The following is a 22,098-nucleotide window of genomic DNA, read 5'->3' on the forward strand; positions in this document are numbered from 1 at the left end:
TTAATTGATAGTTAACCGTGGCTCTGCTCCCCCACTGTTAGATGAATATAAACAAGTACTAAAGTGAAACATGTGTGTGTGTGTGTGTGTTTGAGAGAGACCATGGCTGAGAGAGCCAGGAAAGCCAGACTGGTTTCATTATGCTCCAAACAAGCCCATTATGGTTAAAGAAAATCATCCAAACCCTAAACAGTTGCCATGGCGACGCCATGTCACCTCTCTTGTTTCAACCTCCCTTCTCTCTGCTCCCTTCCAGTTTCTTCTGGTTCCTCACCTCCACTGCCCTCACGGATATGTTGCCCCCTTCTATTCTGCATCACCTTCAACACACACACACACGCACATACATACAAACACACACACACACACTACTCTACTTCCCCAAGTGACAGGGTTTCACAGCTCCTTTCCCTCTGACCTCTAACTTGTGCTGCCCTCTACTTTTAGAGAAATAAACCAGAGGAAAAGAACACATCGAGTGACACACAGCATCAGGGTTTTGTAATTGTAGGGTCTCTATCTTTTTACCACTCTGCTTTATTTTGTTAACGCTCCTCTCTCCTAGCATGTCTTCAGCCTCTGGGCCTGCTTTGCTCTGATGTCCAGGTCAGATTTCTGTGAGTGGTTGAACAGGGGAGCTTCAGTCAGATCCTGCTGACGCTGCCATGTAGCAAACAAATTCTACTGCTTTGTATTCATTGAATCTTTTTTTTAAAAAGCATTCCTCCCTTGATTGAGGTGGAACCTGGACTGTCAATCAGATGCTTCAGTACAGCGTTTGATATCTGATCTCACCTGCACAGGTTTGAAGGGGGTTGGGTGCAAGACAGGCAGAGCCCCATGATGATGGAATCAAACACCATCCATCCATCCATCCACCCATCCATCCATCCTCCCACCCATCCATCCATCCATCCTCCCACCCATCCACCCACCCATCCATCCATCCATCCATCCATCATCCATCATCCATCCCTCCATCATCCATCCCTCCATGTTCTCCCTCTTCTCCTGTTGAGGGTGGTGGGGGTGGAGCCTATCCCAGCAGCCTTCCCCCTGGACAGGTCACCAGTCCATGGCAGGGCCAACACATAGAGACAGACAACCATTGGCTCTCCCAGCCACGCCTACGGTCAATTTAGAGTCTGGATTAACCTGGTCCCTCTTGATGTCTTTGGACTGTGGAGGAAGCTGGAGTACCACAGAGAACCCAGCAGGAACAGGGAGAACATGGAGACTCACCCAGAAAGACCCCGTGCTCCAGCCGGGGCTCCACCCACAACCTTCTTGCTGGGGGGCCACAGTGAGGACCACTGCTCCACCGGGCCACCTTAACACCAAACACACATGAATTATTAATGAGGGAGCTTTACGGGTCCTGGTAGCTGGATTCTGTTACCCTCTGAAAACATGCGGACTGATGCGTTCCCTCATTTCCTGTCTTTATGCTAAGCTAAGCATTACAACAGTCAACTCCAGGTAAACTATTCTATCAACTTGCTTTCTTTGTAAGACTGAATTCAAACACATCCAGCTAACGTGGCTGAGTCGGAGTTTGGTGAGTACGAGTTTTATGATTGTTTTCTTTGAAACATGCATGTTTCACCAAACTCCGACTCAGCCGCGTTAGCTCGATACATCCATGTTTTAGTTATGGTAGCCACGGCAACCAGGGTCACGGGGCAGAGATTGTGGAAACATGGCCAATCATAGACAAATGATTGTTTCTGTGCTTTTTTCTGCACTTGGTTTTTCCAGTGTTTCACACGAGCGTGCAGGAGCAGATCTACGAGCGAGCAGATCGATGCACCGAGAGCACAGACAGCTGCAACTCATGCGCGCATTTGTTGACTGTTGTGCCTGCAGTAAAGAGTAGCGTTTGTGGTCACTGAATTGTGCACATGGGAGGTTCAATGTGCGTGTGGAGCGTAATACACACTCCTGCTGGACTTTTAAATTTGACGCCATAGAGAAGTCACAGAGCTGTTTAGCAACTGCTTCCTCCAGAACCTTGGAGAGAAAAGGAAGATGTGATGTTGGTCTGTAGTTGGTAGAACTTCTGGATCCAGGCTTGTTTTTGAGGAGGGTTTAATTCCTGCTACTTTAAAGGACTGAGGGACGGAACCAGATACCAGCGCCACATTGATCATATCTAAGAGGGAGGGGCTAACGAGGGAGAGAGTCATGGAGCAGCTTAGTTGGGATGGGGTCTAGGAGACAGGTGGAGGTTTAGAGGAGGACATTACTGAACTGAGCTCATGAAGGCTGATGGGAGAAAAACTATCCAAGTGTGTGTCTGGTCCTCCAGCTGCCTCTAAGGTTCTGGGTTCTCGGTGCCATGTTGTAAGCTGATGGCAGCAGGAGAAGAAGTTTCTCTCTAATCAGGAGAATTTTGTCATTAAAGAAGTCCATGAACTCTTTGCTGCCCAGGGAAACAGGACTACTTGGTTCAGTAGAGCTGTGGCTCTCTGTCAGTCTGGCTCCAGGACTGAAGAGGAACCTGGGTTGTTCTTGTGTTCCTCTATTAGTTCTGAGTAGTCGGCTGCTCTGGTTCTACCAAGGGCTTTCTTCTAGGTTCTAAGGCCATCTTGCCAGACTACATGTGACTCCTCCAGTTTGGAGCAGCACCATCTTCTCTCCAGTTTCTGGTTTCTTGTTGAAGCTGTCAGGTTCCAGAACCGTACCAAGGTGCTTGTTTCCTTGGATTCATAGTTTTCTTCTTTAGTGGGCCAGTAGAGTCCAGAGTTGTTGCTAAGGTGCCTGCTGCTCTATGGATAAAAGGATCAGTTTGGGAGGGACTAAGGTGGACAACAGCGTCCTCTGTTACAATGGGACATGACACTGAATTTAGCACCAATGGAACCACTTCCTTAAATCCAGGTGTGGCCTGATCAGACAAACATCTGGAAACTACAGTTTTCCTGAGTGGAGTGTAGCTGATCAGTACAAATTCCAAAGTGATTGATTGGTGGTCTGATAAAAGCGTTCTGTGGAAACACAACTAGATGCTCAACTTCAGTTCCACATGTTAGGAGGAGGTGGAGGTGTGGTTGTGACAGTGAGGGGGTTCATGGACAGACTGATGGACACCAGTTGAGTCTAGAAGAGAGAGAAATGCAGCTTCCAGACTGTCGTTGTCAACATCCACATGAATACTGAAGTCACCTACAATCATGACTTGATCTGATTTGAGAACTAAACTGATAGAAACTCTGAGAATTCAGATCAGAATTCAGAGTCAGGACCAGGAGGACGGTCCTCAATAACGGCCTGAGTCGCCTGTGATGGAAGCCAGACCCGACTGCCACACTGGCCCGTCCAGAGACGTGAGTCAGTAGCTCTGGTTCCTCTGCTTGTCGGTTTTCATGTTGTTGAGCTGTAGGAGTGTCAACCTTTCAACCACAGTAAAGTTGTATTCTGTTCTGTTCTTTTGTTCTTTAAAAGTGACCCCTTTAAAATAGCCTGAAGAACTAAAGATGCAGATGTGTACTTGCCCTCCTTGTAAACGATGAAACTGACACACTTGCTGAACACATGATTGAGGACCCAAAGTGGTTCAGTGGTGCTGCACCTTAGTGCTGGTGGTCTGCGGTTCATACTGGGTTGTGCTTAATGGCGCTGTGTTATGATCACACACATACAGACGCACACTTTATTAGGTGAGCAGCCATTTGCCTTGTCACCGTGATGAAGCTCTTGGCACTGTTCTGGGGTTCTTTTAGAGCCCAGACACCCTTAGCCATTACTCAGGTGATATGCCAGCAGCCGATGATCAATGTGTCTCTAATAGAGAGAGAGAGAGGGAGCAAAAAGGGAGAGAAAGACAGCAATATTGATAGAAAGAGATAAAGATAAGCATGGAGAGTGATTGCACTTTTACCTTCTCATTCATCACCCTGTTGGAACGGAGCGCTAACTGGCCCCAACCTGCTCAGCAATAATAGCCTGTCTGGATGTTGTATTTATGAGCTACCATCGAAACAATCGTACACCTCCATGGCGTCATCTTGTGTGTACGCGTTTGTTTGTGCGGTGAAATGTTCTTCGGTCCGCGGTTTAGTTAGGAGGGTCAAACCCTGAGGTCAGCGCCGTCTGACCTTTTGTCTGTTCGTCTGTCTCTTCACCTATCGCTCCCGCTGGCTTTACTTGGTAGGCCTGTTCACGGAAACTGGTTTCAACAGCAGATTCAGCCCCTAAGTGGATCACTAGGGGGACTGAAGAGGGCCGTGAGCAAGGCAGAAACAAAGACAAGGACTTTGGCACTGTGCGCTATTTTGTCTGCGCATGGGAACGGGAAGCTGAAGCAAAAACTTTGATAAGAAGGGGCTGTTGAGAGAGGGGAGGTGATTGTGTGTGTTTGTGCATGTCGTGTTAGAGATGTGGAGAGTGGGGAGGGCGAAAGTGCCAGGCCAAGTGGGAGGGAGAGTGTGAAGGCACGTCTGGAAAGCATCAAGCCATGGCTCTGCGTGTGTGTACGTCCTCAGGCATGAGTGTGTGTGTGTGTGTTGTGTAGCTCCTGTGGTCTCTGGCTTGTTAACCTGCAGGTCACAGGCAGCGTCAGGTGATGAAGTCAATGCCTGGCACACAGGACTGGGAAGACTGACCTCTTCCATCGCAAACACATGCTCATGAATAAACACAGAAACATACATACATACATACCAAGTCTTTCAACACAGCACCTAAAAGGTCTGCAACATGTTTAACAAAACAGTGCCACTTTTGGGAAGTACGATTAAAGCGATACTTCACTCAAAAGGAGATTTTGCCTTTCAAGTAGTCAAAAATAGGAGTCTTGAGCTTATGAAGCCTTTTTTTATCCCCCTGCATCACTTCTTCATGACTCCAGGATGCGGATAGAGCCAGCCACGCATATGTAGCTTGAAGCTAATAGTGCTTTGTGGCTACAGCAAGAAAACAATACCAAAACTGCCCGAAGACATTCTTTCACAAACTGACAAGAGAGCATGTCACACGGCAAACTCTTCACCCAGGGCTAAGAGTTGAACCTCAGCTGACTTTGCCCCTTTTCCCATACAAATTATTAACCAAGGCTGAACCTAAACCGGTGCTAACGGTTTCACACCGCTGCCCGTGATGACGGTCTCTCGCTACAGCGTCCATAACATTAAAATATTACATATAGATACATATATACAGCCTGGGAGGATGTGTCATTATTCGTATTATTCTGAACATCCTTACATTCCTCCTCACATTTTTGGGCTTTTCTTTTAGTCATGCTAGCGTCTTGATGGACCCGCCTCAGCTAGCATTGATGAAAATCAGGAAAAACCTTTCTGTTCCGCCGTGTTCTGTCGCGTTTATCTTGAACAGACCACAAACTCAGGAGCCCTTCAGCCTGCCATCAGTGTGAGCGTTAGAATTCTTCCCCGGACATGGCATTGCTGTGCTGAGTTAGCTGGCTTGCTAGCGTGAGCTGTTACCAGCACCTGCTTCCTGGAAACAGGAATGTGGACACAAAGCACATGCATACTGGTTGACATATCAAAGGATGTGGTTGGACAACAAAACACCGACTCAAATTCCACTCCTCTCCTTAGCCCTGTTTTACACTGGCAGCTGTTAGTTAATTTTCAGGGGATGACCTTGAAAACTCTGGGCTAAGCCTGCTCTGGAGCAGCGCCAGCAAGCCCTGGGCTAAATTCAGGGTTACCCCACTGTAGAATGTGCCAGTGTGTGAGCTTTCTCAGCCCCAGGCGGTGAAAAGTCCTGAGGTCATTGTCCAGTCTGATCCACGTCTTCTTGATCCGCCGTATGGTCAGCAACGCACAAACGCTCTGGTGCTTGTTGATGGTCGTGGCAGACACAAGTAGCCAGCATATGCAATGGCTACAGCTAGCTTGCAACTCCCTGCGCTTCATGATAGCGCCAAAGTGTGTTCAAGTTTGTAATTAATTTTTGCTCAATTCAAAGTCTTGGTGGAATACTGAGCATAAGCTTGGATTGAGAAAATGTTGAATATACCAGATGGTAAGCGTTAGAGCCTGTAAACGGACGTTTTTGGGCAGTTTTGCTGCTGGAAGCTTTCAGTCTCCATTAGCTTTAAGCTAAAGATCCATTGCTGGTCTTTAATCCAGTCCATGTCTAGTTTATGATTCAGCAAAGACTGGAACGAGGGGAAACAGTTAGCCTCGCTCTGTCCAAAGCTAACCAAATCCCAGCACCCCCAAAGACCTTTAAAGAATATTTGACTGTGTTCATGAGCAACTGGTAAGTGGGAAACTTCCGACCTCCGAGGTGGGAGAACGCCTGTCAAAATCTAAATATCCCATTAGGAAAGTTTTTGAGAGAATGTTTGACGTCACTTGACATGACAGTGTTTCTGAGGCTTAATAAGTCCCTTTTTATTAAAACGGAGGTTGGACTCGTTAGCTGGTTAGCTTGTGATGTCAACGAGACCTTACAATGTTCTTTTGTACCGCAACTGATGGAACTCTGAACTGAAATTCTGACGTCCTGAGCATTTGTGCTGAGGTTTTCTACTTTTCTGTACTCTGACAGCAGGAGTAGAGCAGGTTGGAGTTTCTTGTCATTATGTGAATACTAAAGGGGAACCTTTCCTGATGGCAACATTCCCCACTTCCCAGCTGCATGAATGCACTTCTATATCTTGTGTTCAAAACCCATGAGCCAGTGTTGTTATCAGTATTTGGCCAGGTGCAGAGGCCTTCTGGATCTTCTACTACATGATGTTGGTATGCCAAACCACATATTGACAGTTTTACACTTTGGGTTTTGTACAGTCAGTAAACAAATATTATATATCGTGTTAATCAGTTAGCTAGCAGTTGAATTCTATTACTTTTGTGCTTCACCCTGATTAGGGTTGCCAACCGCCCCGTATTTAGAAACAAAAGTATGCGTCCCGTATTGAGACGAAAAAAAGGGATTCACTTTGTCCCGTATTACCCTGAGAATCAAAAAAAGTCTGTAAAATGTCAATGGCATTAGTGCTTTATATGAAAACTTATAGTAAAGTTATTCCCAGACCCTCCTTTCGTCTGTGAGCGCTGAGCTGACAGCGCACTCACACACCAGTATGACACTACTCAATCCTGCTCGTCTCATTGGTGGAGCTACGGTTGCTTGGGAAGAAGAACCAGAAGACAACGGACGACCATGACAAAGCAGCCTGGGTGACGGTGACAGACTGTAGCAAAGGAAAAGACAGAAACGCTGGCAAAAAGTACAGGAGTGAGTGGGAAAAAAGAAAAGGAACAAGGCTTGATTCTGCTCCGATTGCCAGATTCCAAAGAACATTCGTAGTCGCTTGTTGTTTCACGTTCTACACGTTTACTTGTTTATGTTTTATTCAAATTTTATTCAGATTTGTTTCATTTGTGTTCTAAAGTATGGTGAAAGCACTTTGCATATTGTTCATACAGAATAAAATAGGATCAAATTCAGTGTGTATTTGTCATAATGGTCATGAAACTGCCCCCGTCACCCCCGCCCGGCTCTGCCCCTGTCCTTACTTCCATGCCATGGAGTTAGCAACCCTAGCCGTGATGTTTATTTCCTCCTATTTTCAGTCTAAGTTATATTAAGCGAAGCGGCTGTAGCTTGATATTCCTCCTTCACACAGGTGATATCCATATTTTTCGGGTTCCACCCAGAAACCAAGCAAGAGAACTTCAGCTCAGTCCTGAACGTTCCTGCTGCAGCTCCCGGTCCAGCGCTTGTGTAGCTGGTGCGTAGTTCTGCCTGGTTATCACTTGGCAGGAGAGCTGGAGCCTGGCGTGTCTGGGAGGAAAATATCTCCCCAGAGATAAGACGAGTTCGGTGGAAGGCCGCTCCTTCAGAGCAGTATTTATGTCTCCTATCAGCAGAGTGATGGCGGGGGAAAAAAGAGTAGTAGAAAGAAAGAGGGAGACCAGCAGCTGGTATTGTGTTTGTGTTTTGCCCTGTGAAATCTGGCCCGGCCTGGTGTTGTGTTACATGTAGCGTTGGGGTGAGTTGGCTCAGTTGCCAGTGAAGGGTGACAGATGGGGGGGGGGGGGGGGGGGGTGTAACAGGCAGTTAAGCCAGTGTCCAACACCCAAAGCACTTCTCAGGCTCTGGTGCAAGCTATTGTAGTCTGGAATTTGAGAAATGCATTTGATCAGTACGGTGCGTCTGTTATTTTGGACGACTCTTGAGGACAAAATGGCCACCGGCGACAGGAACGAGGAATGAGTGCAGGAGTTACCTGATGCTACCTCTGGGGACCGCCTCTACCTGAGATGTAAGATCTGCAAACTAACTGACACATAAAATGAACGGACACACGGCGCTGCTGAATTGACTTTTACTGAGGGAGAAACAGAGATGAACCAGGAACAAAGTAACATTCCTGCTCACATTGTGTAGATGAAAGGAGAGAAAAGGAGGAGGAGCAGCAGATATTTTATCTGGCTCCGCTGACACGGAGCCTCCCTCCACATTCAAAGGGAATCCCATCTTTTCTCTTTGACCTCAGCATTCCTGACTCAGGAGTGAATGCAAGGCCGTGCGTCCCTCTGTGTGTGTGTGTGTGTGTGTGTGTGTGTGTGTGAGTGAGAGAGAGCAGTGTTCACCTTCAGTCTGACTACTTTGAGTAATATGACCCTCGGCCATGTGACTCTGGCCACTCTGTGAGAGATGCTTCATAAATGTATACACATGGTTTTGTGTGTACTTGCTCAGTTAAGATAAATGTGTGTTTATTATATTCTAAATAAAGGCTTGACAGAAGCGCCTTCGCCTGAGTTACGGCCCCGTCGCTACTCCAGGCCTTCTGAGTTCTGCCTAAATCCTCTTGGGTGGCACAGCTGGAAGGTTTCATCTACATTACCACTGTTTAATAGGAGGTTTGAAAAAGGTCTGAGTTGGCAAAACAGCTGGAGGAGGAGAGGCTGAGGAGCTTCAGTCCTCCGGAGGTCAGCGGAGCTCAGACACTGAACATGAACACCAGTGTCTCTCCGGCTGGTGGTGTAAATAAAGTGGTCATTTCAGTTCATTTGCTGCCACTCCCTCCCACTACAAATGAGCACGTCACGCCACCTACTGACAGGTCAAAGCAACTGCAGCACTGATTCTGTTATTTCAGGTTCTACAGTGACACCTCGTGGTACAGTCAGTCCTAGCAGAGGCAAAAGTACCCGATTCAAAGAAACTCTCAAAAAGTTGGTTTATTCCAGGAAGGTTAACAAGGCACTGCAGAAGAACGCTACATGACTCAGACTGAACCAAGTGAAAACTAAACTAGTGAAGGACATTGATGCTTCTGGTGAGTTCTACATATGACTTGACATCGAGCTGTAAACTACAGAAGAGTGTCATCTTCAGTTAGCATTCAGGGTTGAGTGTAACGCAGGTACTTCTTCCCAGAAGGCACTTCTTTAGTGGTCACACCATTGGGGAAGAGCTCAGCAGCCTCGGCGTCAGACAGACTCGGAATGACCATGACTTTGTCACCGGGCTGGAAGACACCAGAGAAAGGACGCGTTTTACATTTGATCAAGATCAAGAACTAGAGGGTGACATCTCCCTCTGCAGCAAGTAGTACGACCCAGTAAGGACCCAGCAAGGACCCAGCAAGGACCCAGTAGCAGAGGGTCTCTGGTCTTGGCACCCAGAAGTCACAGTTCAGTGAAAAAAGGCAGGTTTGTGATGCTATCAAACTTGATTCCAACAGAGGGCACTGTCAACATGTTACCTGCACCAAAGTCCTCACCTGACGGTTTGTGACCCTGTGACAGGCTGGTCACATGATGGCAAAGTCCAAGTTAGGATGAAAGCCTCAAACAGCGAGTGCCGCTGGTGCGTTTTTGTTGTTGTTTGTTTTTAAAAAGGAGTTTTTTAAAGTTTTGGTTGAAACAAAAAGAATTTGTGACGTCAGATCTTTAGAATAAGAACCACAGCAGGAACGGTGCGGCCCCGTCTGCCCAGGTAGACACACTCCGACCACTTAAAACTTGGCGTTAGTCAGAAAATCCCTCCAGTCGATGTGACAACCCAGTTTACCTTCCAGTCGACAGGTGTGGCGACTTTTTTCTGTGCAGTGAGCTGCAGCGAGTCGATGACTCGGAGCAACTCGTCAAAGTTCCTCCCAGTGGTGGCCGGGTAGAGGATGGACAGCTTCAGCTTCTTATCCGGGCCGATCACGAACACCTGAGGGAGGGCAACAAGTCAACAGGTCAGCCACAACGCGACCGTTTGTCCTTCTGGCATTCATCTATACCAGCAGTTGCCAACAGGCGGCCCGCAGTCCGGATCCGCACCCACCAGACGTCACCGCCGGACCCAGACATAAGTAATAAATAAATAAATAATCATGAATAAAAAAGTTGTGACCAAGTGATTTTAACAGCTGATGTTTCTAAAAACATGAAACACATTAAATAACAGACCACTGATGGGAGGCCATGTTTTTGTCCCAGTACTGATACCAGCGACGTCAGCCGACGCCCGCGCTCTGCAGCGCGAGCTCTGGGGGGCCGGCAGACTCAACACTGACAGAAGGGAACAGTGAGCGTGAGTTGAGAGGGGAAGGAAAGAAAAGTCATTCAGTTCGTGGTTGAAGACAAGGATGGCGTGCTGAAGTGGAGAAAGGTAGACGGTGAGAACGCACATTTAAAGACGAGTGGACGGCAGCACAGAGCCTGCTGAGTTCAGCATTTTATTTTGAAGGAGCACAGGTCTTTCATCAAGCTCTCAGCTTTTATTTTGTATTGTTAAGTGCAGCTGAATAGCAAAATGCTAACTTGAAACAGAAAGGATTTTGCCACGTGTTTGATGTTGATGGAGAAATGACTGGTAAGTGTTGTTGTATTACTGAATGCACTTTAAGACCTGTGGGGCCCCCTGCTGGACAGGATGTTTAATGTTAATGTGGAAAACACCAATACCATAAATCCTGTTGAAGCATGATTGAGATGTGGGCTACTTCATTTGATCTGAAGTTCATAGTGGACCAGACACTGATACAGCAGCATGAAGTCCACCTCCCCTGGCTAAACACGCCTCTGAGTCATGACGCACACCGCCACTGCTGGCTAGCACGCAGGCGTCGCCTCGCAGGGAAATCAGTGCTCATAAAAAACTGCGCTAGGCCTCCGGACCCAAGCTTGAAGACTTTTTAAAAAAACTGGACCCATTCGAGTTTGAACTGGATACCCCTGATCTCCACCAGCGGATCCTGCGAGGGACTCTCGGACCACACAACAGCGCAGTGTGTAACCATTGTGTGTTTGTAGGTGTAAGAGGAGGGTGGGTGGCTCACGCAGCGGGCAGTGAGGGGGATCCCACCCTGGTCCAGCTCATCGGGGTCCAACATGCCCAGCTGTGTCGCCAACTTCCTGTCATGGTCAGCGATGATGGGGAAGGGCAGAGCACCTTCACTCTGGCCGCTGAACGCCATCACATCCTACAGAGGGAAAGAGTGAGCGAGAGAAAGGTCACGTGACTTGAGTCATTGCTGGCTGCGCTGCAGGGAGAACGTCACGTCCATCCCTGCACTGCTTCACCTGGAGAGTTCGAATGCCAAAGTGCTGCATAAGACACAGAACCGCCCCCTCATGGTGTCCTGAACAGTTCCTTACAAGATGAAAACCAAAACACCCATTTGTGTTGGGGGAGCCCTGATGAGCGGGACACGCCCTTCGCCAGCGGTCAGTGGCCTTCACATCACACAGACGTACGAAGCAGCCATGGAAGGTCCCAATCAGGGAGGCTGCAGCGAACGATTCCTTTTATCATCAATCCATCAGGATGTTTGATTGATTGATTGATTGATTGATTCTCGACTTCAAATGTGATCAAATGGCGTCTTTCCTCCAGCAGGCCAAGAACTCAAAGACTCGTCTTTTCTGTCATGGATTACAAAACCGCATCAAATTCTTACATCTAAGATTCAACCCGTTTTTGGTCTTTTGGACTGAAACCATGAACCCATCACCAAAATAGTCTGCCATTAATCGTCTCTCAGTCAACGAATCCGCTAAGTGGATTAGCTGCAGCAGCGCTAGCACCTGATGAGCTCCTCCACCTCTGAGGCCTCGCTTCTACACTGAAACACTCGAGGACACTCAGTTCTTCAACTTTATCTCCAGTCCTCCTTCCACACGCATGTGCAGCGGCCCGTGTTCTACATGAACAGCTGCACAGTTGGTGCGTTTATACACGTGTGGAACCGGTTTCTCCTGCAGCTGAACTCAGACCAGTCAGAGGGTCGGGTTCACAGAGCAGAAACACAAAATCGGGCCCGATAAATAAAATCTGATGAGAAACATCTGAAACTGTCACGGCGGCGGCTGTGAGTGTGTGTGGCGCACCTTGCTCCAGCTGTTGTGGTCGTCCACGCTGTCGATGGACAGGGCGATCATCTTCACGCTTCGTTTCTGGAACTCACTGCTGATCTTGGCGGCGCAAGCGAGCTCAGTGGTGCAGACGGGAGTGAAGTCCCTCGGGTGGGAGAACAGAATCCCCCATCTGCAGACAGAGGAGGCAGCAGCTCTGGTTAATGACCAGGTGCTTTGTTCAGGACCGGTTTAGTTCAGCTCATCCACACAAAGACACACCTGACGTGACCTCAGTCACCTATTAAGAGCAGAGGAAGAAATGGCTGACTGACAAAAACTCTCCTCCAGAGGAAACTGCAGAAGGAGCAGCTGGCGCCTCTGAACCGGGACGACCGGGCCGGCCCGAGCTCACACAGCGCGACTGACCAGAGTCAGAACCACTGGAACTCGGCGAGTCTCTGAAAGCACCATTGTCCTCTGGATCACGAGTCTCTGGGTCACATGACTTGTTATCTTTAGGGTGTTGTAATGTGGGATCACATGACAGGAAGCAGGTTGCTGCTCACAGACCTCGAGACGGAAGCTGCGACCACAGAGAGAACAAACATGCACAGGACACGGTGCCGGACTGATTGGAGCTGCTTTCACCGCCGTCTATCTCTGACATCACGTCACTGTGTACGGCGCCCTGGACACACCTGAGAGCACCAGACAAACACCTCCTCCCAGTCGTCCAGCACCTCTGAACATTTAGGTTTGGATTCATGTCACAGCCTTCAAACCTCCTCCTCCGCTCCGTTGCCACTGACCATGAAGAAACTAAACCTCCTCTGTGGCAGCAGACCAACCTGCCACCACTAGGCTGCCAGCAGCACTGGACCCGGGGCCGCCACAGATGCCGGCAGCTCAGGACCCCAAACATATGGAAGTATTTATGCAAATGAGTGGGCGGAGGCTTGCCAGCAGGACCACACTCTACTGGAGGTTCTCTCACTGCGTCAGCAGCCTTCTGGGTCAAAGGGCAATGGTCAGCAGGGTCAGACGGAAGCTTCGGACCCTTCGGGTTCTACCCGCCTACCTGTGACATGTCCCAAAGACAGCTTTCATCATGGACCACAGAAATTCAGAAAATCCTCACAGTCCAACATGTTGCCTGTGTGTGTGTGTGTGTGTGTGTGTGTGTGTTGCTGCATTTCCCTCTGCTGTTATGCAACAGCGCTGGGGTGCAGCGGGGGGCTCTCACACAGGCGGCCTTGTCCTCCTCATCAGGTGACCGCAGGAACAAAGAGGACCAAAGCACTCCAACCCTGTTTCCTCCCAGATCTCAGGGAGCAACTGGATCCTGGTGGATTCAGACCTGATCGACGTCCACTGCCACAAACACCCAAATCAACCAGTGCGGCGGCGCGCGTGCGTGCGTGCGCGCGCGCGGTTTTGTAACCTATCCGAGCCACTGCGACACGAACCGAGTCAGGACTTCTGGAGCGTCCTGATGCACCGCGACGTCATTCTGAGCTCCGAGTTAAAGTTCCAGCGAAGGTGAGAACGCAGGTGAGCTGACAAGCGTAGCTGCGCAGCACCTGCGCGTGTGTGTGTGCGTGTGTGTGACTGCGCACTTACGAGTCGCCCAGGAACTCGTGGAACCTGATCCTGCCGACGGTGGTGTCGGCCTCGAAGTTGGGGAACGTGTCTCCGAGCAGGAGTCCCGGCATGGTCGCCTCTTCCCTCTGGTCCTCACACGAGAAATGACTGAGTCGCAGGAGGTGGGTTATGACTGCGCCTCATGCGTGAACCCGGAAGGGGCGCGGCCAAGGCGCAGACGTAATACGCTATGTCTATGGACCGCCCGCATTCTTCTTCTTCGTTGTTGTGATTTTAACTGCGCTCGGCGTCATGCACGCGGGCTTCTTCCTCCTACTGGACACATCCGTCACTGCACTCGGGTGTCTCCGTGTCCTTCCGCCGTTCCATCAATGAGGCGGGCTGAGATCAAGTGAACCTCCCGGAACCCTGGCACCGGAACCACAGAACACATGCTGGTCTCCAGGGAGGTTTTGGAGTGTTGGTCAGGGTCAGGATACCTAAGAACTAACTTGAGTCCTCTCCTGTGGTGAGCACAGGTACTGACTCATATCAAGGACAACGTCTCTTCGACCCACAGGAGCAGAGAAGTGGAGTTTAGGATTTAGGGGTGCAGGAAAGGGTTCATCCATGAAAGCCATTTCTGAACCAAACTATGCTCGTATTTAATGCAAATCAACATGTATTCATACTAAATAAAATATTTGAAGTATTATTGTTTGACTACTTCTTAGTACTTAGTACCACCCCTGTTCTTTTCTTCTTCAATTATGAACTTTTCAATTTGATCTTTTATATCCCGTGATTATTGTTCAGGATAGGAAGATACTCAACAAAGATTCTACACTTTCTTCTATCTATCCATCTATCTATCTATCTATCTATCTATCTGTCTATCTATCTATCATCTATCTATCTATCTATCTATCTATCTATCAATCCATCCATCTATCCATCCATCTATCTATCTATCTATCTATCATCTATCCATCTATCGATCATCTATCTATCTATCTATCTATCTATCTATCTATCTATCTATCTATCTATCTATCTATCTATCATCTATCTATCTATCCATCCATCCATCCATCTATCGATTTATTAACTAAATTTTTAAAAAACTGAAAAGGAAATTTTAGTAAAGCAAAAGGTGTGCGCGCGCGTGTGACCCTAAACCAGCTTCCTCTGCGTGACAAACGTTAGTGAACCGCCCTCCCGTCGATCTCCGACGGTGAAACTTCGATCTGTCGACTTCGCACCAATGACGTAAGGTTTATTAAAACACAACTTCCCAAGTCGCTTTGCGGCCAGAACAACAAAGATGGCGGATGTCCCGGACGTGCAGTGAATCGCCAAACGTAGACGAGCCACCACGGAAGAACCGTCACGACACTGCGGACCCTCCACTGCGGTGTTCCGCCGCCTCAGCGACCGTCCGCCCCAGTAGGCACCATGCCCTCCCCCAAAGCCAAGAACCCGGGGCGCGGAGGCGGGAGCCCGGTGCTCGGCAGCTCCAACGGCCGCTACGAGTTCAGCTCCCTAACGAAGCCGCTGAGCCGCTCCTCGCCGCCGCCGCACCTGCTGCAGCGGCAGGGCTCCGACCCCGCCGCCGCGCGGCTGCGAGCCTCGGAGAGCCCCACTCGGCGCCGGGGCTCCAACTCCTCCACCGGCTCGGCCGGCGGCCAGGGCGCGTCGGAGGAGGACGGCATCCGGCTCAACCCCTCCTTCCTCCGCGTCGCGCTCAGCTCGCTGCTCGCCATCGACCTGTGGCTGTCCAAGCGGGTGGGGGTGTGCGCCTGCGAGGACTCGTCCTGGGGGAGCATGCGGCCCCTAATGAAGCTGATCGAGATCTCGGGGCACGGCATCCCCTGGCTGGCGGGCACCGCCTACTGCCTCTACAAGAGCGACAGCGCCGCGGGGCAGGAGGTGATGCTGAACTTGCTCATCGGTAAGATGCCTCACTCACTCACTACCTTCACTCACTCACTCTTCACTCACTCAATACATTCACTCACTCTTCACTCACTCACTCTTCACTCACTCAATACACTCACTCACTCTTCACTCACTCACTCACTCACTACATTCACTCACTCACTCACTCTTCACTCACTCACTCTTCACTCACTCACTCTTCACTCACTCACTCACTACATTCACTCACTCTTCACTCACTCACTCACTCTTCACTCACTCACTCTTCACTCACTCACTCACTACATTCACTCACTCACTCTTCACTCATTCACTCTTCACTCACTCACTCTTCACTCACTCACTCACTACATTCACTCACTCACTCTTCACTCACTCACTCACTCTTCACTCACTCACTACATTCACTCACTCACTCTTCACTCACTCACTCTTCACTCACTCACTCTTCACTCACTCACTCACTACATTCACTCACTCACTCTTCACTCACTCACTCTTCACTCACTCAGTCACTACATTCACTCACTCACTCTTCTCTCACTCACTCACTCTTAACTCACTCACTCTTCACTCACTCACTCACTCACTCACTCTTCACTCACTCACTACATTCACTCACTCTTCACTCACTCACTCTTCACTCACTCACTACATTCACTCACTCTTCACTCACTCACTCACTCACTCACTCACTCACTCTTCACTCACTCACTACATTCACTCACTCTTCACTCACTCACTCACTCACTCACTCACTCTTCACTCACTCACTACATTCACTCACTCTTCACTCACTCACTCACTCACTCACTCACTCACTCACTCACTCACTCACTCACTCTTCACTCACTCACTCACTACATTCACTCACTCTTCACTCACTCACTCACTCACTCACTCACTCTTCACTCACTCACTCACTACATTCACTCACTCTTCACTCACTCACTCACTACATTCACTCACTCACTCACTCGGCCTCCCAGCCTAATCCAGTCTGGATTCTGGTCCTGCTGTCTCTGGTTTTAACGCTGGAACTAAATCCTGCCTGTGCGTGGTGACGTAACTGACTCAGGAGTTTGAAGCCCCGCCTCCTCGCCCCCCATATACACGTGACTGCAGACTGACGGACAGACGCACAGGTACTGGAAGGATTTCAGGAACTTCAAGTCGTAGATCGTTTTTCTAGAAACACCAAATCACGGATTCTTGGTCGTAATCTTTGATTCTGTGTGGCGGTCCAGATTTTAAGGAGGACCAACGGGTGTTTAAAGGCTGAGGTCACCCAAAACCCCGCCGTTTGCAGCCGTTCACCGCCGGAGGGGGTGGGAACTGGTGACTCCAAACATGGCGTCAGGGACATGTTTGAGAACATCTGGCATGGTGAAGCTTCAGCAAGCTCCAGTGACCTCAGAGCAGCGGCGTAATGGCGAGCATTGTTTGGTAGCGAGCCCAGAACAGTTGAGGGGAGGGAACCACGCGGTACTACAGCGCAGGATCTGGTTCTCAGGATGTCCATATTCATAAGCCTGGGATTTGATTTATTTGTTGTGTTTAACTGTTCCTATTTTGAAAGTTTGCATAGAAGTCATTACTCAAGGCGTTCTTTTGAGAATAGACGTCATCACCCTAACACGCTACATGCATGTTCCTCGAGGAACATGCATGTAGCGTGAGATGTTTGACTGACTGAGGCTGTGAGTCTCGATCCTTCCACTAGAGGGCGCCAGAGTAAAGGGCTCCCACATCCTACAACTAGAGCAGGGGTGTCAGACGTAAACTGGTCCTGATTCGATCAGGTTTTGCTTTTGCTTGGTTGGAATGAAGACCTGCAGCCACACGGCCCCCACTGGACCAGCCTGACACCCGTGGACTGAAGCTTTTAAGCTACATGAGGACGACGGATGCGACTCTTCCTCTGCTTTAGCTTTTGCTGTAACAACATCTCCTGCACGTCTGTCCCTCCTGGTGAGGGATCCTCCTCCCCTCCTCACCCTGAGGTTTCTCCCATTTTTCCCTGTTAAAGGTTTTCTATGGAGTTTCTCCTCAGTCGATGTGAGGCTCTGAGGGCAGAGGATGTTGTTATGATGCCATGAAGCCTGGAGACAAACTGGTGGTGGAAACAGGCTACAGAGAAAACTGCCCTGCCTTCAGTCTGGCGTGTAGACTCGTGTGTCACAGGACAGCAGCGCCTTGTGTTTCTGTTCTTGAATTCTGTGTCCTCACTGCTCTTCTTCTCCTCGTCTCCTCCCTCTCGCCCACCCCAGGCCTGCTCCTGGACCTGGTCCTGGTCGGCGTTGTTAAGGCAGTGGTGCGTCGGCGAAGGCCAGCTCATAACCGTATGGACATGTTCGCCACCTTCTCCGTCGACCGCTACTCTTTTCCTTCCGGCCATGCCACTCGAGCCGCCATGTGTGGGCGGTTCCTGCTGGCACACTTGGTGCTGGCCGCCCCGCTGAGGGTCCTGGTCCTGCTGTGGGTCGGGATGGTGGGGCTGAGTCGAGTGATGCTGGGGAGGCACAACGTGACTGACGTGGTTTTCGGGTTCTGGATGGGCTACTGCCAGTACAACCTGGTGGAGATGCTGTGGCTCTCGCCTCAGACGCTCCAGGGGCTGCTAGGACAGTGAGGCAGGGGGCGCGGCCCGGCCCGTCTCTTTCTGTCTGTGGGACAAACATGGTAGGGGATTGTTCTGTGACTAGAGGAGAGCACACGATCACACACAGCAACCTTTGAGTCAGAACCGGTGGGAGGGACCCGTTCGCCCCTCCTCACCTGAGCTGCACCAGCCTGAATACAACATGAAGTCCAGATCATTTCAGCTTGTATTCATGGTGCCAGGGAAGTCACGACCCCCTCCCCCACGAGGCCCCTCCGCGGCGTCTCCCTCCGTCCCTTCAGATACAGCGAATCCTGCCAGGTCTGAAGTCTGGACGGCCAGAGAGCGAGAGGCTATTAGATTCATATTGAGAAGTCGTCATCGGTCGTCTGTCCCCTCAATTTGCTCATTTTCTTGGTTTTGTGGCCATGAATTAAAGAAACTGGGGGCACCAGTTGACCTTGCAGCTTCTTTGCAGTCATTAAATGGTCACATTTGAAAATTATTATGTTTATTTTCTGGGTTTGGGTTTTTTTTTGGCCTCAAAATGTGAATTTTGTAATTTTTTTCTCTCTCCGTGCCCACAAAAAAAAGCCCAGTCCAGGCCCAGTCGCCCAAGCAGGATACAGGCTGGGTCCAGGCCCAGTTCAGGCCTGGTTATAGTTGGGTCCAGGCTCAGTCCAGGCCTGGTCCAAGTTGGGTCCAGTCCAGGACTCCAGCCGTATGGTCAGTTTTGTGTGAATCTTCTGGTTGCGTCGACTCTTCTCTAACAAAGACCAGATTCATTCTGGTCTTGGTCCTCACGACTTGGACCGACAGCACTCAGCCTGGTCGTAGTATTTCCCCTGGACTCACTACCACCTGCTACTCACCTGCGTACTGCACGGGGTCAGGTGTAGTTGTTAGGTGTGTAGTACTCACCTCTAGTCACATGATGCTGCAGCACCCTCTCACACGAGCACACGCATCCACGCCTTCATGCGCCGTCATCAACCGTCATTCGACCAAATCAAACGTACTAATGTGAAGAAGAAGAACGGCAGCAATCATACACTTGCACCTTATTAATGATGTCGTTGATCATGTGATCAGTGGTCAGGGGTTTTTCCCCTCGGTTTACGACACGGCGAGCCTATGCCAGGGGTCACCTTTACCTGCTGAACAGTTTGAACAAGTCTTCACTCTGGTTATTTCCTGACTGACTGGGATTTGGAACTCTAGAGGGGAGGATGATGTGACACCCGTCTGCTGCGGCATGATTGTAGCGGCGATGTGACGACGCCAGCGTTTGCTGCATCAACGTGTTCGATCTTAAAGAGTTTTGAAAATCATTGTTTGGACTTGAAGGAGCTCCTGTGGGTTTATGGATGTCCTGCATGTATTTGACCCCGTTTGGTGTGTGTGTGTGTGTGTGTGTGTGTGTGTGTGTGTGTGTGTGTGTGTCAGGGAGGTCAGGGTTCATTTGTCCACGCTGTCTTGGCAGCAGATGCAGAGATTTATCACTCGGTGACTAAATGTCAGGCTCAGATCCTGATATCAAACGTCAGAATGACGACAGCCGTGAAGAAGTTGTAACCTAGAGGCTGTTCACCTGTGCGTGCCGGGCCGGGCGACGTGGCGCCGAGGCTCCCGAAGCACCAACCTGACGCTTTACAACCAGAAAAATCAGATTCATGGCATTAACACAGAGATTACCTTGATTATATGATTGTGTGTGTCCTCAGGTAGATCTCTGATCTTGTGTTTGTATGTATCTTGAATACATCATTACACAATGATTATTGGTCATTGACTCACACACACACACACACACACACTGTTTCCTTGTCATAGGCAAAATATGATGATCAAAGATGAAGTGATGTGCAAATTTGGGCTGATATAAACACTGGCTATCAGAGCGGCGCCCATACATTTTAACAACTGACCAGTGTCTGCAGTTATTATCAGGCGTCGCTATGACAACAAGGCTCTAGGAACAGGAGATGCACGACACTGCGACTAAGAACAACCCTAGGAATGACCCAACCAGTCTGTCAGGTCGCAGCGGTTTCACTTCTGCTGTACAAGTGTACCACACACACACACACACACACACACACACACACACACACACACAGGTGCACCCAGATATCTGGTTTCTGTGTGAATGTATTACACAATCAGACAGCATGCCTAAAGGGTGTGATCGACACGAGCAGACAATGAGTGTCCTCGTGTGACCTCGCTGAGACCACATCTGATATGTGGGGTGATGGCGCCGTGATGGAACAGAGTGTTCCCAGGGGCCCAGCTCACCTCCACTGTTTGATTGACCTCTCACATGCTCTCGTTCTGCAGTAATTGACCAATGAGCAGGTGATACGATCAGAGAGCAGCTGGAGCTTCCAGCCTTTTACTACGCTACCCAGCTGTGATCCGTCTCCTCATGCTGGACACTGAGAGACGGCAGTTATCAAGATCCTGGTTGGTCTGTGGTTTCGTTTGTAAACTGCAAGTTGAAACTGAGTGGACGTGTGAGAAACAGGGGATTCCAGACACTTCACAATTATATATACATACATGCATATATATACTCGTGTATATAAAAACGTATATATGTATGTGCATATACAGCATATGTATATATGAGTGTATGTGTGTGTGTATATATATGTATATACACGTGTATATACATATATATGTGTATATATACATGTGTATATACATATATATGTATATATACATATGTGTATATATACATGTGTGTGTATATATACATATGTGTATATATGTATATATACATGTGTGTATATATACATATGTGTATATACATATGTGTATGTATATACATATGTGTATATACATATACATATGTATATATATATATACATATGTGTATATATATACATATGTGTATATATATACATATGTGTATGTATATACATATGTGTATATACATATGTGTGTGTATATACATATGTGTATATACATATGTGTGTATACATACATATGTGTATATATACACATGTGTATATATATGTGTATATATACACATATGTGTATATCTACATATATATCTACATATATGTGTATGTACATCTATGTATATATACATAGATGTTTATATGAGTGTGTGTATATATACACATATGTGTATATCTACATATATATCTACATATATGTGTATGTACATCTATGTATATATACATAGATGTTTATATGAGTGTGTGTATATATACACATACATGTGTATATATATGTATATATACACATACATGTGTATATATATGTGTATATATATGTATATATATGTATATATATGTGTATATATATGTATATATACATGTATGTGTGTATATATACATGTATGTGTGTATATATACATGTATGTATATATGTGTGTATATACATGTATGTGTGTGTATATATACATGTATGTGTGTGTATATATACATGTATGTATATATGTGTGTATATAAACTTGTATATTGTCGTTTGTATATAGTATACATATATTTACGTGTATGTATATGTATACACATATTTACGTGTGTATATATACACGTATACATATATTTACGTGTATATATACACGTATACATAAATACGTGTATATATACACGTATACATAAATACGTGTATATATACACGTATACATAAATACGTGTATATATACACGTATACATAAATACGTGTATATATACACGTATA

The 22,098-nt window shown here is 48.1% G+C and overlaps 2 protein-coding genes across 2 annotated transcripts; one reads left to right on the forward strand and one right to left on the reverse strand.

Moving 5' to 3' along the window:
• Positions 1–9,153: 9,153 nt before the first annotated feature.
• prdx6 (peroxiredoxin 6) lies at positions 9,154–14,083 on the reverse strand. Its single transcript, XM_086224442.1, has 5 exons — positions 13,905–14,083; positions 12,318–12,474; positions 11,267–11,410; positions 10,009–10,155; positions 9,154–9,463 (listed from the first exon to the last, which is right to left on the reverse strand). The coding sequence occupies exons 1-5, from the start codon at positions 13,994–13,996 to the stop codon at positions 9,338–9,340; spliced, it is 666 nt and encodes a 221-aa protein (XP_086080568.1). The 5' UTR covers positions 13,997–14,083; the 3' UTR covers positions 9,154–9,337.
• Positions 14,084–15,074: 991 nt separating this feature from the next.
• plpp6 (phospholipid phosphatase 6) lies at positions 15,075–20,575 on the forward strand. Its single transcript, XM_086224441.1, has 2 exons — positions 15,075–15,816; positions 18,074–20,575. Exons 1-2 carry the CDS (start codon positions 15,321–15,323, stop codon positions 18,433–18,435), a joined length of 858 nt encoding a protein of 285 aa, XP_086080567.1. The 5' UTR covers positions 15,075–15,320; the 3' UTR covers positions 18,436–20,575.
• The last annotated feature ends 1,523 nt before the right edge of the window (positions 20,576–22,098 follow it).

This window comes from Aulostomus chinensis, chromosome 14 (assembly GCF_037954235.1).
Source record: "Aulostomus chinensis isolate RoL2024-O1b breed Wild chromosome 14, RoL_Achi_v1.0, whole genome shotgun sequence".
NCBI lineage: Eukaryota > Metazoa > Chordata > Actinopteri > Syngnathiformes > Aulostomidae > Aulostomus > Aulostomus chinensis.

Excerpts from the sequence above, each read along its gene's own strand:
- prdx6 (XM_086224442.1), bottom strand. The coding sequence starts at position 13,996 with ATGCCGGGACTCCTGCTCGGAGACACGTTCCCCAACTTCGAGGCCGAC. Across the intron at positions 11,411-12,317 it reads ACCACAACAGCTGGAGCAAG|GATGTGATGGCGTTCAGCGG; the intron begins GTGCGCCACACA and ends TTCCCTCTGTAG. Across the intron at positions 9,464-10,008 it reads CCACACCTGTCGACTGGAAG|CCCGGTGACAAAGTCATGGT; the intron begins GTAAACTGGGTT and ends GGTGTCTTCCAG.
- plpp6 (XM_086224441.1), top strand. The coding sequence starts at position 15,321 with ATGCCCTCCCCCAAAGCCAAGAACCCGGGGCGCGGAGGCGGGAGCCCG. Across the intron at positions 15,817-18,073 it reads GATGCTGAACTTGCTCATCG|GCCTGCTCCTGGACCTGGTC; the intron begins GTAAGATGCCTC and ends CGCCCACCCCAG.